Source organism: Orcinus orca, chromosome 2 (assembly GCF_937001465.1).
Source record: "Orcinus orca chromosome 2, mOrcOrc1.1, whole genome shotgun sequence".
Lineage (NCBI taxonomy): Eukaryota > Metazoa > Chordata > Mammalia > Artiodactyla > Delphinidae > Orcinus > Orcinus orca.
The window spans coordinates 2,411,462-2,437,099 of record NC_064560.1 but is presented as its reverse complement, the minus strand read 5'-3'; the positions used below and the strand labels follow the sequence as shown (position 1 = coordinate 2,437,099).

Genomic DNA, 25,638 nt, shown 5'->3' with positions numbered 1-25,638 from the left:
AAAAGCGCTTCAGGTATTTTTATGGCAGAAATGTTGATGAGTCCACCAAACAAGCCGGGTCCAAGAGGAGGGTGCGATTCACACTGGACTTTCAATCAACACTTAACACTTAGTTGTCAACTGCCTTCATAATTCAGTTAAAAACAATCCCAAACACACGCGACCCGCCAAGCAGAAAGGAAAGGAGCAGTAAGTGGTAAGTTACCTTTCAGCGAAAACTTCCTCTTCGTGACATTCTCCACATCCACCTTCTCTTCAAAGAGCTGCCTGTCCTTCCAGTCCGGGCTCCCCTGTGCGGTGCTTTGTGCAGTGGAAAATTCCTTCGGTTCATCACCGAACTGAGCCGCGGGAGGATGGGCGAGCTCCAGGCTTCCCCTTCTCGGAACAGCATAGATGGGCTCCTTGTGGCCATTTCCTTCCCGGACTCTGCTAAGCATGGGGTAGGATGGCTCTGCTTCCTCCAAGGACCCGTACTTCGTAACACCACCATCTCCACCTGTCAAGACTCCCTTGCTTTCTGTCTCTTCAAATTCTCTCGACATTCCTTTGCTCCCACCAGCCTCTACCGAAGACTGCCAGCCCTGGGATTTCAGGATGCTTCTAACTGGAGAGTCTGAACTTTCTAGCGAAGAAGGAAACTTCTGCTCAGCGGCACCGGAGCTGTCATCCAGCGGTGGCTTTGTCCGAAGATTCCCTGCGTACATGGGGGTGACGGTAGATGCCGGGGTGGACACAGATGTGTTAACAGTGGGGCAGAAAGGGCTGAGCTTGCCACTTTGCACCTGGGAGGACACAGTTCAAAAGGAAAAGGCTGATTTAAAAACACCACCTAGGGAACTCCCTGGCGGTCCAGTGGTTAGGAACTCCGCACTCCCAATGCAGGGGGCCCGGGGCAGGGTTGATCCCTGGTCAGGGAACTAGATCTGCAACTAAAGATCCTGCATGCCGCAACTCAGACCTGGTGCAGCCAAATAAATAAATAAACATTAAAAAATAAAAACACCGCCTATGTAAACACTGCCGTATGGATTGACGCGGATGGAGACACTACACTTGGGGCAGTTTTCCTGCTTCTCTGGGTGAGAAACCAATCCTAGACGTAGCTGTACAGATGCGTCTCGTTAATCAAATCATCTGGGTGAAAAGCAGGTCATGCGCCCTATTTTTCTCCCCGAAAGGGACCCAACTCCAGATGATTTCAGCCGTGATGCGAACAAGAGAAGAGATACATCCTCGGCATGGTTATATCCTCCTTAAGAACGAAGTTATTACCAAGTAACGACAGGTAACACAGTTTACAGGTAGACGCCCTAACTATACCGCTAACCTCAGAGGGACACCGTGTTCCCATCTTTTAAGGACATACGTGCGAATTGGAGCTGGGTCACAGGCCACCCACCTGTTCCACCTCTCCAAGCGTGACCGGTTGGGTTTGATAGCGAGCATTCATCCTCCTGTGTCTCACATCTAATCTGTTCCGCGTTGAAATCGCTTTTGAGACCGGCTGGGACAGTTTGTTAAACAAGGCCAACTTCTCTGCTAAGCTCAGGGTGGAGATGTCAGGTTCTCCTTGCTCAGCAGAATCTTTGCCCTCATTCGCCTGGTCTCTGGCTAACGCCTTCTGGTGAGCAGATGCCTGCAGTCTGAAAGGGGGCAAAAGTCAACCACACACAGGGAGACAAACAGAAGCCCACTGCCAAGTGTGTCTGTTAACTTTCTTCAAGGTGTCACTTCAATTGGAAAAAGGGCTTATCTTTCCCGGCAGCTGGTTAGCTATTAACAAGACGACAGCGTAGGCTGGAGACCCTCGCATGGTCAATATCACACAGAGCAGACTTTCAGCTCTGAATTATTTCTAAAAATTGAATTGCCTATTTAAGGAATGAAAGTCGCCTTGGTGACTTTGAGAGAGCTGAGCTGTACTGTTAGTATCAACGATAAATACGGCTAAAGGGAGTCCGCAGACATTACCTACTGCATATTTAGACATTATCTAAAGGTGTGGTTCAGCAGGTGGTCTTTACATTTTAAATAATTAGGAAATAACACAGTCATTCTATCAACAGCGCTATCTACAACACAGGGTTTTGAGTTTCACCTGCTAAACACAAATAGCTTAATTGTAAAGATTCTCTCCCTCTTTTTAGTCTAGTATTTTCTCTCATAGGTTTCTACCTGTTTCCTGAAAGGTAGTTAAATCTGAAATTCCAGGTAACTTGCAAAGTGAAGGAAATATCGGGACTGATAAATCCCTCCCACTTCCAGGTAGAGGAGAAGGCTTCTAGTTACCGGGTCAGTTCATCTTTGAAGGTCTAAGACAATGTCCCTTCTGCCACTGGAAAATCGAATTCTAAATCCAGTGAAAAATATATTCTGCCTCGACTCTGATTAACCAGCGCCTTACAAGTTGTCCCAGATGAGAGCAGTGTCAGTTTTCCAGGGCACAGTGAGGATGGGAGTAAGGGGACCTGAGTCTTGGCATCTTTCCTGAGGTCCAGCAAAGAACTAGGAATGATGGCAACCCGCTTCCCCAAAGAGAGCCCCGCTTCTGGACGAGGCCAGCGCTACTTCTGCACTGTCATTTTCCTTCTTTTAATTTTAGCTTTAGCCTTTGCATTTGGCCCAAGATAATAAAACAGAGGGGATATTTACGTGCCTTAAGGACATCATTTTAAAACACCACCATTGAAAACATAACAGTAAAACAGTAAAACATCTAAGTTCAGACACTATAAACTGTTACTGTCCCAACCCCCAAATATAACGGCATTGTCTATCCATTAGAAACAGGTAGGATTGTTTTTAAACATGTATTTATGTCTAGAAGTGTTTAAAAAAAACTAGGTATTATCAGACTTTCAACATTCAGGTTAACGTCCTATTTTTCTGTTAATCTTTAGTAAGTGCTAGTGTTTTAGATGAAGAATGAAACTTTTTAGGGATGACCAGCGTTATGAAAAACAAACAAAACAAACGGATAAGTGGGTTAGTGGGATCCGAGTTCCAAGACATAATGAAAGGCCGTGGATGAAATGCTGTCATATACAGGCCGACGTGAAGTCCCCAGGGTGACAAAGCAAAATGCCCCACGTTCCCTGGGACAACTCCTTGTTTGTCAGACAAATGACAGGCATTGAAGACCTGAAGATGCACCTCTGCTCTCAGTGCGACATGCAGCTACTTCTGTCCAGTACCTGGCAGGCTGCCCGGGGCTCTTAGCTACAGTGGGACTAGGATGTCTTGTCATTACAGGGTGGGTGGTCACAGAGCACGAAGCAGGGGTAGGTTCGCTTTAAAACCAATTGCCAAAGATGGAACATTCATAAGGAGAGAGAAGAAAAGAAGCATTAAGGAAGGTGTAGTTTTCAATTCAGAAACATTAAATCAAAAAATACTGGAACGAAATCCTTTGCTCATTTCTTAGGGAAAATCACAAAAGAACTTGAAAAGCAATTACAAACTTCGGAAATAAGAGACAGAGGTGACCAAAGTCAGTGGAATAAGAATAGGTTTTCAGAGCTTGGAAAGGATTTAGAATATTTAGAATAAGTTCCCGGTTTAAAAAAAAAAAAAAAAACTTTAAAGAAAGCTAGTATTAACCAACACCAGCAAAGCAGCAGGTTGTGTCCGTGTTTTACAATGTTGTTCTAAGCTATTTTTAAAGAGTCAGGGTCCTCGTATAACCTATAAGCACATCAAAGTACATTCAGCGAGTCTGACAAGGGGATAATTTTTGCTTATATTTACTGTTTTGCTCCCAGGGGTAGTTGCTTCTTATTTTACAACAGCCGCTCAAATATTAAAAACAAAAACAAAAAACTGATTTGCTAAGAGTTCCCAATGAATACAAGATGTACTTGTCCACAAATACACAGAGAAGTGAAGGAAGTTAGGGCAGCTAAGTGAACAGCAGGTTCACAGTTGGGCTGTTGATGCCCTCGATGAGATGAACTTCATTTTTTCAGGAAGGGTGTGTAAAGGTGTGTGTCTGGGGGGAAAACAATTTGAAAAAAAACTGGTAAAAGTTTTCACTTTAACGGAAGCAGTAATCCCTGGAGGAATTACTTTGGGAAATTCATTCTGAACACATTGGGTCAATGCTCAAAACCTACCTCCCGCGGTTTGGAAAGTTATCAAACTTCCAATTAATCTTTAAAAATTCGTGATTATTTAAAAACAAATCAAGAGAACCCTTATCTTTTTGAGATACAGACTGAAATATTTATGGCTGAAATGATACCTGGGGTTTGCCTGAAAATACTGCAGCAGGAAGTGGGATGTGGGTGAGAATACAGGTAGAGCAAGGGGGGCCGGGGGTCGTTGGCTGTAGGGACTGAGTGACGAGGACATGAAGGCTCATGATATTACCCCATCTACTCTTCTGATTTAAATTTTCCATTGCAAAGAGATAAAAAAAATGCACAGGCAAAAAAGAAATTAAACAAAATTCCTCTTCATGTTCTTCTAGGAGATACAATAGGTAACACATCCCTTTACAAAGTTCAGAGACACCAGAGCAAGGAAAATCCCTAAACACCTACTTCTCCGTGGCTTCTAACTGAACCGTCTTCCGACCTCCTCATTTTAAAAGTCTTTAAATCTTTCTTTAAAAAGAAGACCTTACAGCCAAGGCCCGAAGGCCCCAAGGGCACTTACGTGGCTGCAATGACCACCTCCTCGGTGGTGACAGGCTGCGTGTGGGATCGGTCCTGCAGACGCCGCAGCCTCTGCTCTACGGCGGCATTCCTGGAGCGGCGCTTCGGAACGCTCTTCTCGTCAAATGACTTTTCCATTTCCTGAGATTGGAAACAGTGTGGATCCTGGTAAGTTGGGGGAAAGGGAGTCGGGGCTGCAGAATGTCGCGACTCTGTTCCCCTGCAGGACCTAGAGGAGGGGCACCCCGAGAGGCAGCATCGGCGTCAGCAGTGCACACGCCAGCCACACCGGAGGAGAGACGCGCAGGTGGGCCCAGGGCCGGCGCAGGCAGCAGGCTGGCCGCGGGGCCGCCCACAGAGGTGACGGCTTCTCCGACAGCCCTTCAGCACATCTTACCCTGAAGAGCAGCCTCTTCGCAGCAACGCTCAGCCTGGCTCGCTCATCCACCTTCTCTTCATCTGTAAAAGGTCACAGGTGAAAACTGGATGTCATTAGAAAACGTAGGGAAAGCCCGTGAAACGTTTCCCAGGGCTGACCTGGAAATCCTCTGAATGTGAGAATTCTTAGATATACTAAAAATGACAACAGGCAATACTTTCCCCTTGGCGGGGGAGGCTATCCTTCTGCTTCTGAAAAGGTACTAGTTCCCACTGCAATTACCCAAACGGAGCCCCTGTCTGGGCCATAATTTTCTACTACAATATTTGACTTAAGTATAGATATTATGGAACTAAGAAGAGATTTTATGGAAGGAACTTCTCTTCTTTATTGTTAAATAGTAACAAGAAAGCAACAAGAAAAGTCTGCTTCTTCGATTCCAATCAGTTGTTTTAGTATGGTTCACGGCTCCGTTCTCTCTCTTGGCACTAAGGGAAAGTGCGTGTGAAAATCTCAACTAGGCTTTACTGTATTCACAGGAAGAAAACCTGCCAGAAAGAACGCAGTATGTTCCATCATCTCATTCTTTCCAGAAGCAAAAATCTTATGATCTAAATCTAATCTGGGTGAGATGACAAAGAAGAAAAAGACAGATACTTGCCCTCTGCAGCTGGCATTTCTGAATTTGAAGTTGACCTGGGAAAGACATTAGCAAAAAAATGATAACTAACAATTAGCTGGTGGGAGTGGAAGATCCAAGGATAAACTAAAAGTGAAAATAAAACTGCAGTTAAAGTCTCTTAAAGAATATCCCCCTGGTAGCAATTCTAGCTGTGGACACGCGTGGACAGCTGTGGACACCGTGGGCTACGTGTGCACACAGACCGGGCTAGGTGTTTCACCTTGTGCAGACAAACCAGGACCAGGTACGACTCATTAAAGACGACTGATCATCACCCTTTGGACGAACCCTTTCATTTCTCTGCATTCGCATACGATAAGATTAAAAACTCACAGATAACACGCAGGTAGACGTTTATAAACTGAATATAAAATCCCTTTTCACCGTAACATCTGGTGGACGGTCCATCTGGATTCTAACTTAACAAGGGCATAAAAATTTTATACCCTTAAATGAATAACGTTTCTCACTTCTTACCATTTGAACGCAACTGAAAACTACGTGGTGATAGTGTCGTCATGGTCAACATTCTTTAAAGATACATTTACAAGATCCAAATAAATATCCCGTATAGCTCAGATGGGAGAATTACGGAGTCATCACATCCCATTGAAACAGTATCAGGACCATCCCTGGGATAGAAATTCCCATAGGATTTCTTCTAAGTTCCTAGACCAGGGAACTTGACAGACACATGCCTACCTATCTGATTCCTTTCGTTCTGCTGAGGTTATGGGTTGAGTTCTAAATCTCTCAGAAGTCTTTCTACTTTCACCAGGAGAAAAATAGCGTCTTGGTTTCCGGGACCCTCTCTCCCGTTCCACGCTGGTAGGCAAGCCAGCACCTTCGCTTGACCCCTCGACCCGTGAATGGCTTTTACAGTCGTGGGGAGAAGGTGGACAAAAGGGAGCCGGGGAGACAGAGAGAGGGAAGAAAGCACAGGTTTATGCATCTCGGTGAGTCAAGGCACGAACACCGCCAAATCCCACTGCATGCCTCTACCATGCACGTCGGGAGATGGAACATTGTGAGACCCGACACTCTAGAGCTCCCCGTTAGTAGGCGAAAGCAGACTGGTAGTCGTGGAGCCATGTCCTGGATGGTCTGCCCTGCACACACTTGTGAGCTAAGCTAGTAAGACTCAAGGCAGGACACCACACAAGTCGAGAAGTGAATTAACTCTGCCAAGGACGTGCAAGTGACACATCGGGGGGACGCGTGGACATCACCTACAGCTCGGGTCTCTCGCTGGCCCGGGCTGACTGCAGGAACACATTGCAGAGCTGGGCGACGGAGACCCTGGTGTCCAGCAGGCCCACTTCCGACTCAGCCTTGGACGTCTGCGGCTCCGGGTCGCGCTTGGAAGCCGGGGCCGTGGCCTTCGCGGCCTGCAGCTGAGGCGGGCCCGTGTAGTCAGACAGCGAGCGGGTGAGGACCTTGCGCTTCCTCGTGGGCTCTGCCTCCTTCCTGTGACCTTGGGACACAGACTCGCTCTGAACATACACAACCATTTCGCTTCGGCCCATCCTCTCCGTGGGCTGCTGAGCTGGAGGCGGGCGGGCCAGGCTTTCAGGTTCCTTCTGAGGTTCTGAGGTGACTGTGCTAGCAGCAGGCTTACCCGAGTCCTCGGTTCCAGAGGGGTCTTCCTGGCTTCTCCCAGGCCCACGATCCTCCAAAGCGAAAAGCATTCTCCTGCTTTTCTCCAGAGCTTCAGAGAAGAGCACATCGTCCTCTGCTTTTGATTCACAAATATGGAGAACTGGGGAATCTCTTCTCTCACCTTCTAGAACCTTCGAGGGGGGAGGCTTTGTGACGGTCTGGGTGGCCGACTCCACCCAGCTGTACTCGGATGCGCTTTCTGGGGTGTCCGAGGTTGCCAGCGTGATGGTGTGACTGGGATCTGCCGGCTGGACGTAGCCGTGGATGGGCTGTCGTGCAGAGCTGGCTGCCTTGCCCGAGACCCTATCGAAGGCTGAGTTCTCTGACCGAAAGGCCAGGTAATGGCCTGGCACTGGCTGGTGTCTCCTCTGAGTTAAGGACTCAGGGGCAAGTTCAGGGCTGCTGCGAGCACTCTCCTCTCTCACCAGTTTTTCTCTAACTTTAACTCTTTAAGAAAGAAAAAGGATTTAAGTGCAGTAACTGCTTAAGGGGAAGAGAGCATGTGTGTGCAGATCAGGGATGCCCAGAGAATGGAAAAGCATCCTGGGGGTGGGGGCGGGTGGAGTCCGTGTCAGAAACCCACTGCTGTCTGCCAGAGGAAGGAGTCTGAGTTGAGTTTCCAAATGCCAAACTCACCCTTCCTTCTGTAAAGCTAGGAGGGGTCAGATGCTACCCTGGGAGAGAATGGATGCCTTCCGACTAGACGAGTACTCAGAAGCCACAGAACGATTCATTAATAGGCACCACGGGTATGCGCCAGGGCACGCTGAGGCTGGGCTATGGGTTGGTACGTATTCCACACGGACAGGCCCAGCGTAAGGGGCAGGGGCAGCTTCCAGGCATTTACAAGCCTGCAGACCGTATGTAATTTCATTGTCTCCTGCTCGACCTTGCTTACCGCTCAAAATTATATTTACATTCAGAAAAGCGTGGTGCTTGCTGGTCTGAGGTCTAAGAGAATTTTATTTGTGGTAGTTTTGCATTTGTTGATGATCAGTTGTGTGCAGACCTCCGGTGTAGATATTAGACTAATTCCTACTTTCAGGAGTTAGCTCTCCACTCGTTTGTTCTAAGCTTTTTGTGGTACCTTAGCTAAATCCCTTTGCCCAGCACCTATTCCCTCTTGTAAGTTAAAGCACAAACTGTAGGCATTTATGAGATACGTATTGAAAGGGATATTTCTGTGAGCCCCTTCTCTTTTTGTGCATGAATATGATTAATAAAAATTGTAGATTCCCACTGAAAAAAAATTTCATTGTCTCCTGTAAATGTCAGAGCATTCGTGATTATTATTATTTTTTATTGAGCTCAAGATATATCAGACAATTACCTCTTTTCAAGCACTCAACAGTCACAAACTTGTTCATGCCATGCAGACTACATTCAATCATTCAGAAAACGTGTGACCAGTTAAGACACCATGACGTCTAGCAATTCGAGCGCTAAGAAGAACGTTAGAAAAAAAAGATATTTGTTGAAAGAATTAATGCACTGAACATTTTCTCCCCTCTGGAATTGCCATTAGGCCCTCAGTTAAAAACTAATCTAAAAAGGGAGGGCTCTGGTTGCTTCTAGAGCTATTTAAATATCTGAGAGCAAAACTGAAATCCATTTCAAAAGCTACCAACCTTTTCTTATGACTGTAGCCAAGAGCGCTGGCTGTGGGTCCCAGGAGACCTCTTTTCAAAGCCTGACTCAGCCAGTTCCAGCTGTATGGTCTCAGGTAACCTACCTGCCCCAGCTGCTTCACCTTTTAAATGGCAATAATGTGATGTCTGCAAAGTTCGCGGTTTAGTGCTTAGCAAAGAGTAAATGTCCAATAGTGCAAACTAGTTCTTGTTTTTACTTTTTTAAAATACCACATTGTGAGGAAGAAGAAACCATTCAGACTGCTTAGGAATGGATTCCTTCCTGGGGATAATCTTTAAAAAATAAAGAAATGCTTTTGAAGTGGGAAAAGCGATTTCTTGGGGAATGTAAAACCTTTGTTTACTCAAGATTACTCAGCAAAAATAACTGCTTCTGATATTTTCTGGAAGGGACTGTTTCCTTAAATGACAAAGGCACCCTGCTAAATTTGATATAAATACCTACATGTTTTTCAGCGTAAGATGCAAGGTATCTATCTATATTTCATTAAAAAAAAATCAAAGACACCTAAAAGGCAGTTACTATGAACAATTCAGAGGGGAAAGAAAGCATTCTGGGTTGTTACTCTTCCCAGAGACTAGCCAGTGCTGGATGTTTTCATATTTATAATCTTTGTTAATCAAAAGGCGGCTGAAATGTGGTTCAAGTTCTCCTGTGGAATATGTGTCCTTCTCACCAGAGACAATCTGAACGTTGCCCTTGGCCAAGAACAAAGTGACTGTCAGAAACTCAATATATGGGTGTTTTGTCCTCCCAATGACTTATTCATTCTAACTCCTTCTGCCTCTCCCTGCCCCCAGCCTTAACAATGAAACGAGAGGGGGTCTTGTCTGCTTTGAAAACCATATGCCCTAAATGTAGCTGTGCCAATGGTTGAGGGACAGGCAACACAGAAAGGAGGAGGCTGGATGGGCAGGGCGGGGCAGGGGCAGCTGCTGACAAGATAGGACACTAGCTGGTTAGCCTGGTTCAGGGGAGCAGCCCAGAGATGCTGGTTACATCGTCACTACTGCCCCTTCCTGGCAGCACGTGAGTGTGAGAGAGGAGAAAAAGCCAGAGGTGTAGCCAGAAGAGTTTCCAAAAGAGAAGCTAAGGGAAATACTATTGACATTAGCAGGGATTAGGGCAGGAGAAAGAGAAAAGCAAATGATTGGAAAGTAATTTCCAGCAGCCCCTTGGGAACACATGACTTTTAAAAGGCCTGCCACCAAAAAGAGGGCAAAGGAGAGTTAGTTTGGGTGACGTGCGGGACATAAGCCAGCTGGACCAGAGATGCAGTCGCTAAACGCAAGCCGAGAGCTCGGGAGATACCTGGAAGGCCAGTTGATAAGCGAAGGTGTGTCCCCTTCGGAATCTTTCTGGAGAAACCACTCATGTTTGGGTTTCCCGGTACTATCGTGTACAAAAAACAAAACTTCAGGTAATGTCTATGAAAATGTCGACATATACACAGACTTAATTATTATAATTTAAAACTCTCAAGGCTGATTTTTCTTAAGTAAAGAATAATTCTGGCTTTTGAAAATGTCTAAGCACGTTTTGCCATGGGGTTTCTATTCAGTTCACGGAATTTCTAGGACGTTTGGTTCAGTACTGAAATCAAGAGATCGAATAAATATATCTGAAGCCACCAAATAAAGTGTTTTTTGGGTCATTTAAAAGTATCAGGAGTCACACTCTGCCCACAAATAGCAGACAATTCTCTTGTAAGAAGCTGGATTAAAAATATCAATTAATTTATCACCTATAATTGTGTTAAGGTACACTGGTAAATAGCGAAATATAAAAATAGTGTCCATGGGCTTCCCTGGTGGTGCAGTGGTTAAGAGTCCACCTGCCGATGCAGGGGACACGGGTTCGTGCCCCGGTCTGGGAAGATCCCACATGCTGCGGAGCAGCTGGGCCCGTGAGCCATGGCCGCTGAGCCTGCACATCCAGAGCTTGTGCTCCGCAACGGGAGAGGCCACAGCAGTGAGAGGCCCGCGTACCGCCAAAAAAAAAAAAAAAAAAAAATAGTGTCCATGCAAATCAGTACATATCAAATAAAGGTAATAAATAAAAAGAAATTCAATAAGTTCATATCTTTAATTGCTATTCTATATTTTCCTTTTATATTTGTCATTGAACAATGCAGCCAACATAACAGTTACCAAATACTAATGCAAGTCCATCTGATAAATGTTTACTGAGTTCCAACTATGTACAAAGCACTGAGCTGGGCTCTGAGAAGTAGCAAAGGTGAATCAGTACCATGCCAGCCATTTAAAAACTTACACCGTGCTAGGCAGGATAAAATAGGATTTATACATTCACTCCTCAACGCACAATCGAATATAACGCAAGCCCGAATGTGACAAAGTAATAACGCCAGGCTGAAGATATCTTACCAAAAAATCATAGGCAAGGAAAACCTTGTGGTCATTATGTAGAGCAAGACACAGGAGGAATACTCAAACCACCGACCTGTACCCTCTCACAATATAAAACGAAAGCATGGAAATTCTACAGGCTAGTTAAAATGTTTACCAGCTCAAAACCTTGCCAACCTACCTGTAAGAGTCCTTCAAGACCAGGCTGGAAACACATTTCAGATCAAAGTAATTTCCAAAAGAATAGAATAGAGGAGAATAATAATTAAAATTCTCTTAATTTTCTAAACTCATTTTAATTTGGGTTTTGGTTTGAGCTCACAGGCAAGAACCTGTCGATCATCACTACCCTGCATTTTGCTGCGACCACTGAAATCTGTCACAACTAGGTGTGGAACTAGGTGTTCCCCAGTCTTGCTACACCCAAAGCAATGACCCCTCCCCCCCTCCCCGTCTCCAGTATTATAGCCATTTAGCCCGGGGTAAATAAAAAAAGTCAGCTGTATGGGAAGCCATCTTATTTCCAACAATAAAGGGTCTAATTTCTCGACATTTATTTAAACATAGGAATAGTCTGGCATATCCTCTGTGGCCCGGAAAGGAGGCAACTGATGTGGCTCAGGATACAGAGGAAGAAGAGAGAGCGATGGATGCCTGCTTTGGAAAATCATCAGTTAGTAACTCATACGCCTACATCCCAGAGTCATTTTAAGGCTCAAATGCTTTTTGTACGATAGAATGCTTTGCAAACTGTGACATATGCTATACAACTTTCTGAATATAACCTTCATTAATCAGAATAAACCTTGGCCAGTATTGCCCTAAAAAATTATCAGGCCACTTATGAGACCAGTAAGTTCTCAGGATGTAATGTACAACGTGGTAAATATAATGAACACTGCTGTATTTTATATATGAAAGTTGTTAAGAGTGAATCCTAAGAGTTCTCATCACAAGGAAAAATACTCTTTTTCTATTTCTTTGACTTTGTATCTATATGAGATGATGAGGTACACTCAACTTACTCTGGTCATCGTTTCATGATGTGTATATGTCAAATCATGATATTGCACACCTGAAACTTACACAGTGCTGTATGTCAACTATATCTCAATAAAACTAGAAGAAAAAACTAAAGATAATAACAAAGACAAACAAAAGCAAACAAACTTATCAGGGGGTTGTTTAAGAATATGTTGAGGTCAGCATTTGTAAAATGAAATCATACCCAGACCTGGGGGATCTGCTGGGATCCATTTATCTATCACAACTTAGGTGTGGGACTAGCCAAAAAGCCAAATAACCACTACCATCGTGGTGGATACTCAAAGCCTGACGCTTCACATATGATAAATACAAATGTATGTGACAAGACGTAAACGAATGTGAAGGCATCACGTGGAGACCGCAGTGAGCCCTTCACAATGCTGGTCTCCTCCTTGCCTTTCCTCTCCAAGACGACACAGCACTGCACGTCTGTGAGTTCCTGGTGAGTCACCTCCTACATGTAAGGAGAGTGGGTCCAGCCTGAGCTCGCCCTAAGTCAATTCAAAGCAGGAGGGATTTGGAAGAGCACTTCTCCAAGTAAGGCTTTCAGGACCCTTGAGGTCGGCCAAGGCACTTACTAAGGTGAGGTTTTCTGCCATCAAATCCAGAAAGAAGGTGGGGCAGGTGGGGAGAGACCTAAACTTAATGAAACGTTCACTGTCCACGAGGCTGTCCTGGGCACTTGGTCTGCTCCATGTCACAGAGCGTGGCCGCTTCTCCGCCCTTCTCTGACTCACCCACTGCAGCCGGCGGTCGCCCCCTTCACCTGCCCCTCCTTCACTCCTCACCGTCCTTGTCGACTCTGCCTCCCCGCCTGCCCCTCTAAAGCTCAGGGGGCTCCACGGCTCTGTCTCCTTCCCTCCTCAATAATCAAAGCCGTGACGATCTCACCAGCTTCCACTCCCCTGCGGACCGTCTGCCAGTGGTTTCTCCCCATCCGCTCCCTCCCTTGAACTCAGGCTCTTGGGTTCATTTCCATTTGGGTACCTAACAGACATCTTAAAGTTTACACGTCCAAACATGAACTCTCGATTCCCCTCCAAACTCAGCTTGTGCTGGTGTCTTCCCTATTTCAGCCATTGGCAACGCCCTGCTCTGAGCTGCCCCGGCCAGAAAACGGAGACTCACCTTTAACTCCTCTGTTTCTCTCTTACGTCACATCCAAGCCATCAGCAAATCCTATTGGTTCCCTTCAAGAGATGACCTCTTTTCACGACCTCTGCTGCGTTCACGCAAGTTCAAGCCACCGCCCTCTCTCACCTAGATTACTGAGATGACCTCTTAATTATTCTACCTGTTCTCCTGCTTGCCCCCCTACCAGGTCCGCAGCCACAGTAATCGTCTTAAAATGGGAGGCAGATTGGTCGTTCTTTTCTTGGAAACCCTTATATGGCTGCACACATCATCTAGAGCAAAACCCAAAGCCCTCACGATGGGCAACAGGTCCCCACTGATCTGCCCACCTCACCTGACACATCTCACCAATGTCACCCCATCACTCCACCCCCCTCCAGGCTCCTGCCTCACTAGTGACTGGGGGTTGCCTCAAACGCTCCACACATGGCGTCCACTCAGGCCTTTGCAGGGGCTGCATGTCCCTGGAACCGTCCACCTCCAGAGCTACACGGCTCGCTGCCTCTCTTTATGTAGGTCTCTGCTCCACGCCTATCTTATCAGAGAGACTTTCCTAACCACTTTATATCAAACAGCAGCCCCAATCGCTTCTTTTATTTTAATCATTACTTTTTAAAATTTTAATTATTATCTATTCCTTGAAGTACAGTCAATTTATAATGTTGTGTTAAGTTCTCCCGTACAGCAAAGTCAGTTATACATATATATATATATATACACACATTCTTTTAAAAATTCTTTTCCATGATGGTTTATCACAGGATACTGAATATAGTCCCCAGTGCTCTACAGTAGGACCTTGCTGTTTATCCATCCTATAGGCACTAGTTTGCATCTGCTCATCCCACACTCCCACTCCATCCCTCCCCCAGCCCCCTCCCCGTCGGCAGCCACCAGTCTGTTCTCCATGTCTGTGTCAGTCTCTTCCTTTTGATGAAAGGTATGCCCTGGCTCCCCAAAATGGTGAATTGAAGTGCAGCACTGATCTCGCTAACCCACAGGCTCCCAAACCTACGGAACATGATGGAAGTTTGGGACCAAGTTTTCCACCAGGGAGCTAGGGGAGGCCCAGGCTCAGATGAAAAGATACATCATTTTATCAAGGGACAAAATTTATTTCTGGAGCCTGCGGGCATTGTTTTGAAGACATAATAATAGCAGGTGAGTGTTTCAAAATGTGAAAAAAAAAAAGATCACATCTGGAGAGTGGCAATGAAGCCACGGGTTCTTTTCTCTGTTTTTTAAATCTTGCGTGGATGTTGTTATTTTGTGTCTCTTAACATTATGCTTAACTATTTTTTAATAATTACGCTCGGTTAACAAGTTAACAGTGGGAAGGATTAGTGTCATGCAAACATAATGATTGAATATATGACACTACCAGCCTCTGTATGAGAGCTAAGTGAGGTCCTTACAAAGTCAAGAATCGATGTAGGTGGAGAGAGGCACAGCAGTGACAAAACTTTTTCTCTCTAGACAGGGGTAATGCTTACACATTTCCCCAATTCACCAGCCTGTGTCCTTAAAATACTACATGCAGTTTGATGTAAATTATACCTCAATTTAAAAATATATCACTGTTGGGGCTTCCCTGGTGGCGCAGTGGTTGAGAGTCCGCCTGCCGAGGCAGGGGACGTGGGTTCGTGCCCCGGTCCGGGAGGATCCCACATGCCGCGGAGCGTCTGGGCCCGTGAGCCATGGTCGCTGAGCCTGCGCGTCCGGAGCCTGTGCTCCGCAACGGGAGAGGCCACAACAGTGAGAGGCCCGCGTACCGCAAAAAAAAAAAAAAAAAAAAAAAAAAAAATCACTGTTGGGACATGGAGAACAGACTTGTGGTTGCCAAGGGGGGTGGGGAGGAAGGAGTGGAGTGTGGGGTGAGCAGAGGCAAACTATTATGTACAGGATGCATCAACAAGACCCTACTGTAGAGCACAGGGAACTGTATTCAGTATCCTGGGATAAACCACGATGGAAAAGAGGATGAAAAAGAATGTGTGTGTGTGTAACTGAATCCCTTTGCTCTACGGCAGAAATGAACACAACACTGTAAATCAACCCTACCTCAAAAACATTTTTAAAACTATCCCACCACCAGGTTATAGAGTGAAGCTTTCTTGAGTAATCAAAAGGTAGAAAGAGAGTCTTCTTGGGGCAGAAGCAAGATAAACATGTTAGATAACCAATTTCACCCAGGCTCCCTCGGGGCTAATCTCAGTGCCAAACGCCAAATGCTGCAATGCCGGCCAAGAAAGGGTGAGAGGACGGAGGGGAAGGGTGGAGTCTGCGGCAGGGGCCGCGGTGGCTTTCTGAGGGGGGATCAAGTTTCCTGTTCCCAGATCCATTTGGGTTTCCACATCTCCTGCTTGGCTTCTAACGAAGTAACCAAGCAAAGTCATGCAGGGATTCAACTGCCTTGAGACCAGCCTAGAATCAGCCTTTCGGGGCTGGAGGCTGCGTTGACGAGGCCAGCGGCTCGTCAAAGCGGCCAGCGGCTTTTTGGCTCACGTATCACGATCCCCACTCACAGCTGAGCAGTATTTATGTGGACTCAAGACCACATACGAGGATTCTAAGCCCAGACAAAGTGGAAAGAGCCTGGTAGTAGAAGCAAGGGCTACTCCAAGCGTACTCTGCTGACTGGGGTCACTGGTCCACAGTTAGATGAAAGGCTTGGACCAGAATGTAAATGACCAGCCCTGAGTCCGCTGTGCAGTTCAGTGGCATCTTCTTCCCAGCACAACTTTCCTGAGGAAGGAAATGACCCAAGACTTACATTCCTTGCAAGTCCCTTATACGTTGTGGGCTGATAAGACATCTGCAGATTGGCTGTTTCAGGCGGCACTGCTACTGTCCCTTGACACTTTATGAAGACATGGAAAACAGCAGAACATTCATTCAGAAATGACTGATGGAGCCCCTTGGTATGTGTTAGATGCTGGGAAGGAGATAGAAAAGTGACTGAGACACGGTATCTACCCTTCCTGTAAGGCTTCCACTAAAGCAATGCTATCACTGAGATCGTCCTTACCCATCTTACAGATTGGCTTAATACCAGATTCAAGGCGCCATGTTTGGGGGCATCCTGACAAAATCGTGAACATCCTTGTCTGGGTGCGTCAGCTTTGCTGTAGGGTGTTGGGCATTGAAATGCCCCTCTTCCTGAGACATGAGGTGCAGCTGAAGCTGCATTTGTGAGACACCTCATCTGGTTCCTGAGCTCGAATTTCTCTCCTTTCCCCCTTTTGGCAGAATCATCATCAACCAGAAGCCAGACTGGTAACACTAGGGCTCCCTGTACCAATTCAAGCTACAGCTTTATAACCGTGCTGGGAAAAGGACAGTCTGATAAAGAGAAGAACAGACTGCTTTGGGAATCTAAGCACCAGAGAATGTGTAAGAGACTCCCAAAATGACTCTTAGGTTTCTCCTAAGACAGACAGAAGGTTATACAAACTTGGAGAGGTCAAGAAAGCAGGCAGATGGGAAGGTGGACTCTCTGAACGTGCTCTCATAGGTTGATAGCCCAAGGAGAATGAGATCCCCAGATGTGATCTGAGCACTGCAGAGCACAGGTGGACCAGTGCTACCTGTGCTATTGACAGTTCACGTTCATTAATGTCCCCTAAGATTGGACTAGCCATTTTGGCAGTCAAATAAAGGACTTACTGTCAACTAAAAGTTCTAGGTCTTTTTCCCATGAACTGCTATTAAATCAGGTTTCCCCAATCCTGAACTTGTACATTGATTTTTTTTTCCCCTTCTAAATACAGGACTTTCTTAAATTTCATCTTGTTAGTTTCCAGCCATCGTTCCAGGTACATGTGCTCTCTTGCCTCCATGCTCATGTTCTCTCTTCCTTCTCTCTCTCTCACCCTCCCTCTAATCTCTTCTCTCTCCATCCCTCCCTCTCCCCTCTCTCTCTCTTTTGCTATCATCAAATTTATTTACACAGTCCCTCCTCCAGAAATCTGACCACCCTATCACTGGCATCTCCCAGATCATCTAATGAAATGCCAAACAGGACCAAGCCCAACGTGGAACCAGAGACTCCAGCACTTCATGCCTGGGTAACTGCAACCACCTCTTTAGTGACCTCCCTGACTGGAATCAATTCTCCTTCAGATCAATCCCCCCCAATCCTCCAGCGCTATCTTTCTAAAGTACATCATCGAGCATACTTGTTTTAAAATCCTTCAGACACTTCCCACTGTACTGTCCACAAGGAGAAGGCCAAATGCCTTGTCATAAGATGCTCTATGGTTGGTCCCCACCTGGCTCTCCTGCTTCATCCCGTCCCCCTCCTTCTAGGTCACCTGAAGCAGCCTCCCCTCCATGTCTAGCAAACTCACCACATCCTTAAGGACTTGGTTCAACTATGCCCGCTTCTCCAAGGGAGAAGGTTGAATACCTCATCTTGGTGTTCCCATGTCACCCAGCCTTAAGCTGTATAACCTTATCAACCTCACTGTGTTGTAGTTATATTTCCCACACTTAAAAAAAAATGACATGCCCACCCAAGGGCACAGTGCCTGGCACAAGATAGTTTCCTTAAACTACTTCAGAGCTGAAATTAACCCATAAATCAAGACTTCTGAGGTCTGGGTGGATGGACAGATATCTATTGAGTTTGAGTCCCCCCAGACTATATGTTTTCATTTTGTTTATGAGGATGAGGCCTTTAATACCTTATGTAAATCCACATAAATGGTTTCTATAATATCCCTGACCTTCTTTCCTAAAGTTTCTAACCTTCAAAGGTCAAAAATAGCAAACCCTCTTTTCCACTATGATGGAAAATAGAACTGACATTAATAACAAGAGCAGCGTGTCATGGAAAGAACTCTGACGGATTTGGAGACCTTGAATGACCGCATCATGGACTCAGCTATATGGTCTTATATAGATCATATAATCTTCAGAGGTTTTTTCATGTATAAAATAGATTTTTAAACTAAATAATCTCCCGGGTTACTTCTGGTTCTGAGAGTTTAAAATCCTTTAACATAGAATATCTATTTTGTGGGGTCCTGGGGTGAGCCAGCTCTCCAAAGGGCGGAGGTTACCTCTCGGGAGAGGGCTATAGGATTACTGTGGATGCGATGGTGACCTTGAGTGTAACCGAACTTTTTAATGATGTGGCAACTGTCTGGCAGAGGATTGTATCACCAAGAAATAAGAATTCACCCAAAGCTGTCAAAGACAGGAGTTGCTCTGGGTTTGTATCCCTAAGTATACAATATGATGACATGCTTTAACTCCCAGTAACCCCTAAGAGTTAACAGACAAAAAAGTGCTTCCTGCCACCAAAAGGAAGTCAAACCCAGCACAGTAACATTAGTTTCACCCTGTGGGTGTCCAGCTCTAATTATATAACAGCTCCTAACGATAAAACACGATTCAGCTTAGGAAGAACAGTTATTAACTTCGGCGTCTCATTAAAATTAAAAGTTTATTTGCTGAAAGTTGTTTGGAAAAGCTGCTAATGATTTCTTTGTATTCATTAGCAGTGAATATGTATGCTACTATTCATACACATTAGGAATGTGCAAAGGCACAAGCACACAGGCACAACTTTACATTTTAAAATCCGGCAGACTTTTGCATTTTTAGGACAAACCAGCTAGTATTGGGGGTGACACAGTCTTATTTCTTTCAATGGACAGAAATGGATACTTGCCAGTGAAAACAGAATAAAATGGAAAAAAATGGCAATGAGTTAACCATAAAAAGAGCCCAAATTTAGAAGAACACGGCCAGGACTGATGTTTGGGGCTACAGGGACTGAAAGGTGAAAGCGATCCTGTGCTGATACAAAAACAGACACGTGAGAAGTACCCAGCGGTCTCTTTAAAGAGTAGATCCTCGGAGATCTCTGTTCTTATGACATTCTGCCCTGACGCAGAGTCTCTGCTAGGAACCTTCCTGCCCTGGTAGAGACAGGAGCTGAGCCAGGAACACAGATGGTCCAGAGGCAGGTGCCTTCCTCAGCATCTCTCTAATTAACCAAAACAATGAGCTTCAGGCTCTGGAGACAGTTTTTAGATGCAAACCTCTCACTGGGAGATGCCCAAACGATAAGAAATAAAGGATAAAAACTCTAATTCAAAATGATACGTGCACCCCTGCGTTCATAGCAGCACTATTTACAACAGCCAAGACATGGAAACAACCTGTGTCCATCGACAGAGGAATGGATGAAGAAGATGTGGTATATATATATGTGTACACACACACACACACACACACACACACACACACACACACACACACACTGGAATATTACTCAGCCTTGAAAAAGAATGAAACAATGCCATTTGCAGCAACGTGGATGGTCTGAGAAATTATCATACTAAGTTAAGTAAGTCAGAAACAGAAAGACAAATATCATATGACATCACTTGTATGTGGAATCTAAAATATGACACAAATGAACATATCTACAAAACAGAAACTGACCTACAGACATAGAGATCGACTTGTGGTAGCCAAAGGGGAGGTGGGGAGGGAGAGGGATGGAGTGGGAATGTGGGATGAACAGATACAAACTATTATGTATATGATGGATAAACCACAAGGTCCTACTGTATAGCACAGGGAACTATATTCAATACCCTGTGATAAACCACAATGAAAAGAATATGAAAAAGAATATATACATGTATAACTGAATAACTGAATATATGTATAACTGAATATATGTATAACTGAATGTATAACTTTCCTGTATAGCAGAAATTAACACACCTTTGTAAATCAACTAAACTTCAATAAAATTAAAAGCAAAAGAAAACAAAACAAAAAAAGTTTTTTGAATTGAAAAGAAAGAAAGACTGCAGCATAATCCCCCTTCCTTCCTAGTTGGCCAGAGTCTGCACGTCACAGTGTGGCAGAAACAGATCGTTCTGGAGGATATACCCTGGCCTATCTTCCTGGCCAATGCTCCACTGCGAGGGAAGCCCAGTCTGAACCATCAAATCACCAGTGGTGGCTGCCCCCGGTCAAATGTCAGCATCAGCTCTGCGTGAAACCCCCATCATCATTTTCTGGCCACGAATGATACAGTTTACTATGTGGGAGAAGGTGTGATGGGGATCCCAGTAGAGTAATAAACAAACAAACAAACAAAAACAAGGTTTTCCAGAGCAGGTCACCACTAGGAAATCAGGTGTGATTCTCTTCTTTCCAGTCACGTAGGGAAGTATAGATGCTCAGGAGAAGAGCAGCTGTGGGGCTCGGGGTAGTGAATGAGTCCCTTCACGCACAGAAGTAACCGAGACGGTACATCTTATTGCTTTTACTATTAAGAGATACGCCAAGGAGCAAATTCAACAAGAGCTCTGAATTTAGGATTTCTAATAGAGCTCAGATTTTTAGATTTTTGAATAATAATTCATAGGCCCCCGATCCCTTTGAATTTTATTCTAAAATTCACAGTGGCTGAAGTAACAAAACGGTTCGTATCAGTAACACCACCTCGTCAGAAAACATAGTTCCTGAAATCCCAAACTTAACAGGATTTGGCAGGATTTGGGGAATGGTGGTTGGGAGGTGTTTTATGCTCTATTACTGATATAATATAGCATATATATATACACACACACACACACACACACACACATATATACAATGTGGTGTATATATACTGCTCTGTTACTATGTACATTCTTAGTTTGCTACAGAACAATGTTTTCACCTGACTTCCTGGGAAACTAACAGGGTTTCTGAACTGAAGACCCTGTGACTAACATACATACACATACACACATTAACATACACACATACATATGTTCTTCATCATATAAACTGAATGTTAAATAATTCTAAAATAAACTTACTACTCAGCTAAATATTGCCCTAGAGATTGTTACTGAGCTTATAATGCTTAAAAACAGTATAGTACAGTGTAAGAACTAATGATTATTCTGTGTGTACATATATTTCTGCATTAGCATATATGAGAATATACAAAAACTATGCATTCCCTATCTGGCTCACATTTGAAATTTAGGACACCACGGGCAGTGTTGTGATGTTATAGTTCATGAGTGATGTATTCCTAGTTAATTAATGAAACAAAAAGAGCCTCTTTCTCGTGAGCACAAAATGAAACGATGGAATGGGAATGACTTAATTCAGAGATGAATAGTTCCAAATCCTGGTAGAGCTAGGTGATGAAAGAGTAAAATACAGCAGTGAGAAAAATACTCCGTTTCAGTGATAGGACAAATCCATGATTAAGTATGGCATTCAATTGTTTTGTTATTTGTAGATAATTATTTTTGGTCATTCCTTAATCTTCTAAACTTCTCTGTCACATATTTCCAGGTCAGACACCATCTTATTTTCACTTATGGTTACTGGGTCACCGAGGGTTCTCTGGTTACTGTTTCAGTTCACAAAATATTTTTTGTCTTTCTTCTCCCCAAGTGGAAGTGAGACAACAGTGACCTTCTGACACCTGAATTTCCTGGCTCTAGAGAAAGGACAACTAGCAGAATGTTCATCCATTTAAATCCATCTTTAAAAGGTGAATAAATAGAATCATTGCCAAATAAATCCCAACGCTACTTTAACATCATACCTGTCACACATTATTTTCCATCCTTTTTTAATGTAAATATATCTGAGGTATTTTCCTTATACGTATGAAATGATTTGTGTTTCTTTGCCTGTAAGTCATAGAATTGTATGCCTTGAGTGGCTTCAAAAAAAATAAGGCACGTGCTTCCTTGTGAACTCCTTTACAATTTCTCAATACTTTTAAGCCTTTCTTCCATGAAAGTAAGGCGCTGTCAGGCTAAGGCTTACGAAAATTTCCAGGTAACATGCCTCTTCAAATAATCTAGAGGGAAATGGGCTCTTGCGATTTTAAGTGATATATATTTTTGAATATTGAGATTTTAACTCACAGAGAACTATTAAGAATCCTGTCATTTTACCTGGAATACTCAACATGGTTTTAATTATTATTACAACTGCTTCAAAATCTCATCTACTATATGTGATCTAGATGGCTAACCTAGACACCATGACAATAAACAGTTTTCATGATATGGCACTCAGAAATTAGATTCCTCATTATTTTTTAACCCATGTAACCAAACTGTGATGTTAAGTTTGTCTGTCCTGCTCACACAGCCCATGAAGAGTTTGCTTTGATAGAGCGTAACTAACGCCAAAACACTGCTTCTACTACGAAAAGCAAATTTCCCAAACAACAGACTTCCCTTTCAAAGTACGAGACAATAGGTCCCTAAATTTTAAGCAGTTAAGTTCAAAGGCTGGACAAAGGCCCTCAAAATACAATCAGGACCCATACTATTGAATTCTCTTAGAAACTAATATCCCTAAATATTCCAGTATAGATGATCAAGCAAGTGGTGACAGGTCTTGAGGTCAATATACTTCAATAACTAAAACAAGCTGCTTTAGATACACAACTGCCATATGAAGACGACCATATTTACTGCTCTGTTCCAATGTGGAATAAACAGGAGTATTTTCCAACATCTTTTTTTTCTTCCAGAATAAATTTGCTTTATCTCGGGTTCTCATCCTTCCTCAATTCACCTGCAAAGCTAACGCTTGTTTGAACTGAAAAAATACATGTCGGAGTCTGTCTAGACAATTACCCCAAACCGTTATGTAGGATGTTCAAGTAGACTGCATTTTAATTGGTCATCACGCTTATTAGATTTAAATATCTAAACTGAACTTAAATTTAAATTTAGATATTTAAATTGAGAAAGAAACACATATCCTCTCTGGCATCTGACTTTTTGATTTTATTCCTTTTCTGATTTTCCATAGGTTGACCCTATGACACGGCGATTTCTCCTACTGGCTGATCTTTTCAATGAGATGCTCGTATACACAGCTGTTTTCTTAGCGTGCCAATATACTTATAAAACATATGTCACAGTTATATTCAGCGTATATCACAGTCACACTTCATACCCTAAACTGAGACCCAGTGGAAATTGCTTAGTGGTGTCCTTCTGCTTGGTGACTTTAAATGACTGCAACAAAAACAATCGCCCCAAAGTCTTGGGTATGACCACAGAAAAACAAAGAAAAAGACAGTTGTTAAAGGTGAGCGAGAAACACAGTAAGAAGAAAGGTCATGAGGAGGACCTTCAAGATGGTGGAGGAGGGAGACGTGGCAATCCCCACAAATACATCAAAAATACTTCTACATGTGGAACAACTCCTACAGAACACCTAAGACCTCACACTTCCCAAAAGGCAAGAGACTCCCCACATACCGGCCGTGTGGCTGACAGGGTCTTGGTGCTCTGACCGGGTGTCAGGCCTGAGCCTCTGAGGTGGGAGAGCCGAGTTCAGGACACTGGACCACCAGAGAACTCCCGGCTCCATGTAATATCAATCGGTGAGAGCTCTCCTAGAGATCTCTGTCTCAATGCTAAGATGCAGCTCCACCCAACAACCAGCAAGCTCCAGTGCTGGACATCCTATGCCAAACAACTAGCAAGACAGGACCACAACCCCACCCATTAGCAGAGAGGCTGCCTAAAATCATAATAAGGCCACAGACACGCCAAAAAACACCACCAGAAGTGGACCTGCCCACCAGAAAGACAAGATCCAGCCTCATCCACCAGAACACAGGCACTAGTCCCCTCCACCAGGAAGCCTACACAACCCACTGAACCAACTTTAGCCACTGGGGACAGACACCAAAAACAACGGGAACTACGAACCTACAGCCTGCAAAAAGGAGACCCCAAACACAGTAAGATAAGCAAAGTGAGAAGACAGAAAAACACACAGCAGATGAAGGAGCAAGGTAAAAAACCACCAGACCAAACAAATGAAGAGGAAATAGGCAGTCTACCTGAAAAAGAATTCAGAATAATGATAGTAAAGATGATCCAAAATCTTGGAAATAGAATAGAGAAAATGCAAGAAACATTTAACAAGGACCTAGAAGAACTAAAGATGAAACAAACAATGATGAACAACACAATAAATGAAATTAAAAATTCTCTAGAAGGAATCAATAGCAGAATAACTGAGGGAGAAGAACAGATAAGTGACCTGGAAGATAAAGTAGTGGAAATAACTACTGCAGAGCAGAATAAAGAAAAAAGAATGAAAAGAACTGAAGACAGTCTCAGAGACCTCAAGGACAATATTAAACGCACCAACATTCGAATTATCAGGGTACCAGAAGAAGAAGAGAAAAAGAAAGGGACTGAGAAAATATTTGAAGAGATTATAGTTGAAAACTTCCCTAATATGGGAAAGGAAGTAGTTAATCAAGTCCAGGAAGCACAGAGAGTCCCATACAGGATAAATCCAAGGAGAAATACGCCAAGACACATATTAATCAAACTGTCAAAAATTAAATACAAAGAAAAAATATTAAAAGCAGCAAGGGAAAAACAACAAATGATGTATAAGCGAATCCCCATAAGGTTAACAGCTGATCTTTCAGCAGAAACTCTGCAAGCCAGAAGGGACTGGCAGGACATATTTAAAGTGATGAAGGGGAAAAACCTACAACCAAGATTACTCTACCCAGCATGCATCTCATTCAGATTTGATGGAGAAATTAAAGCCTTTACAGACAAGCAAAAGCTAAGAGAATTCAGCACCACCAAACCAGCTTTACAACAAATGCCAAGGGAACTTCTCTAGGCAGGAAACACAAGAGAAGGAAAAGACCTACAATAATAAACCCAAAACAGTTAAGAAAATGATAATAGGAACATACGACGTAGAGAATGGACTTGAGGACACGGGGAGGGGGAAGGGTAAGCTGGGACGAAGTGAGAGAGTGGCGTGGACATATACACACTACTAAATGTAAAATAGGTAGCTAGTGGGAAGCAGCCGCATAGCACAGGGAGATCAGCTCAGTGTTTTGTGTCCACCTAGAGGGGTGGGGTAGGGAGGCTCAAGAGGGAGACGCAAGACGGAGGAGATATGGGGATATATGTGTACGTAAAGCTGATTCACTTTGTTACGCAGCGGCAACTAACACAACAACGTAAAGCAATTATACTCCAATAAAGATGTTAAAAAAAGAAAAAGGTCCTG

General features: G+C 44.0%; 1 protein-coding gene across 4 annotated transcripts in view; it reads right to left on the bottom strand.

Annotated features, from left to right (window-relative positions):
- SVIL (supervillin) overlaps positions 1 to 25,638 on the bottom strand; it is a 234,683-nt gene that overhangs the window by 58,697 nt on the left and 150,348 nt on the right. The window contains exons 9-18 of one of the 4 annotated variants that reach the window (XM_049706465.1): positions 11,576 to 11,599; positions 10,337 to 10,417; positions 6,950 to 7,822; positions 6,419 to 6,589; positions 5,696 to 5,730; positions 5,053 to 5,114; positions 4,657 to 4,796; positions 3,195 to 3,290; positions 1,400 to 1,643; positions 206 to 782 (exon numbers count right to left, since the gene is read on the bottom strand). In XM_049706465.1, coding sequence (XP_049562422.1) covers positions 206 to 782; positions 1,400 to 1,643; positions 3,195 to 3,290; positions 4,657 to 4,796; positions 5,053 to 5,114; positions 5,696 to 5,730; positions 6,419 to 6,589; positions 6,950 to 7,822; positions 10,337 to 10,417; positions 11,576 to 11,599 — 2,303 coding nt within the window. The remainder of the gene's footprint in view (positions 1 to 205; positions 783 to 1,399; positions 1,644 to 3,194; positions 3,291 to 4,656; positions 4,797 to 5,052; positions 5,115 to 5,695; positions 5,731 to 6,418; positions 6,590 to 6,949; positions 7,823 to 10,336; positions 10,418 to 11,575; positions 11,600 to 25,638) is intronic. The other 3 variants (XM_049706463.1, XM_049706464.1, XM_049706466.1) reach the window with 3 other exon arrangements.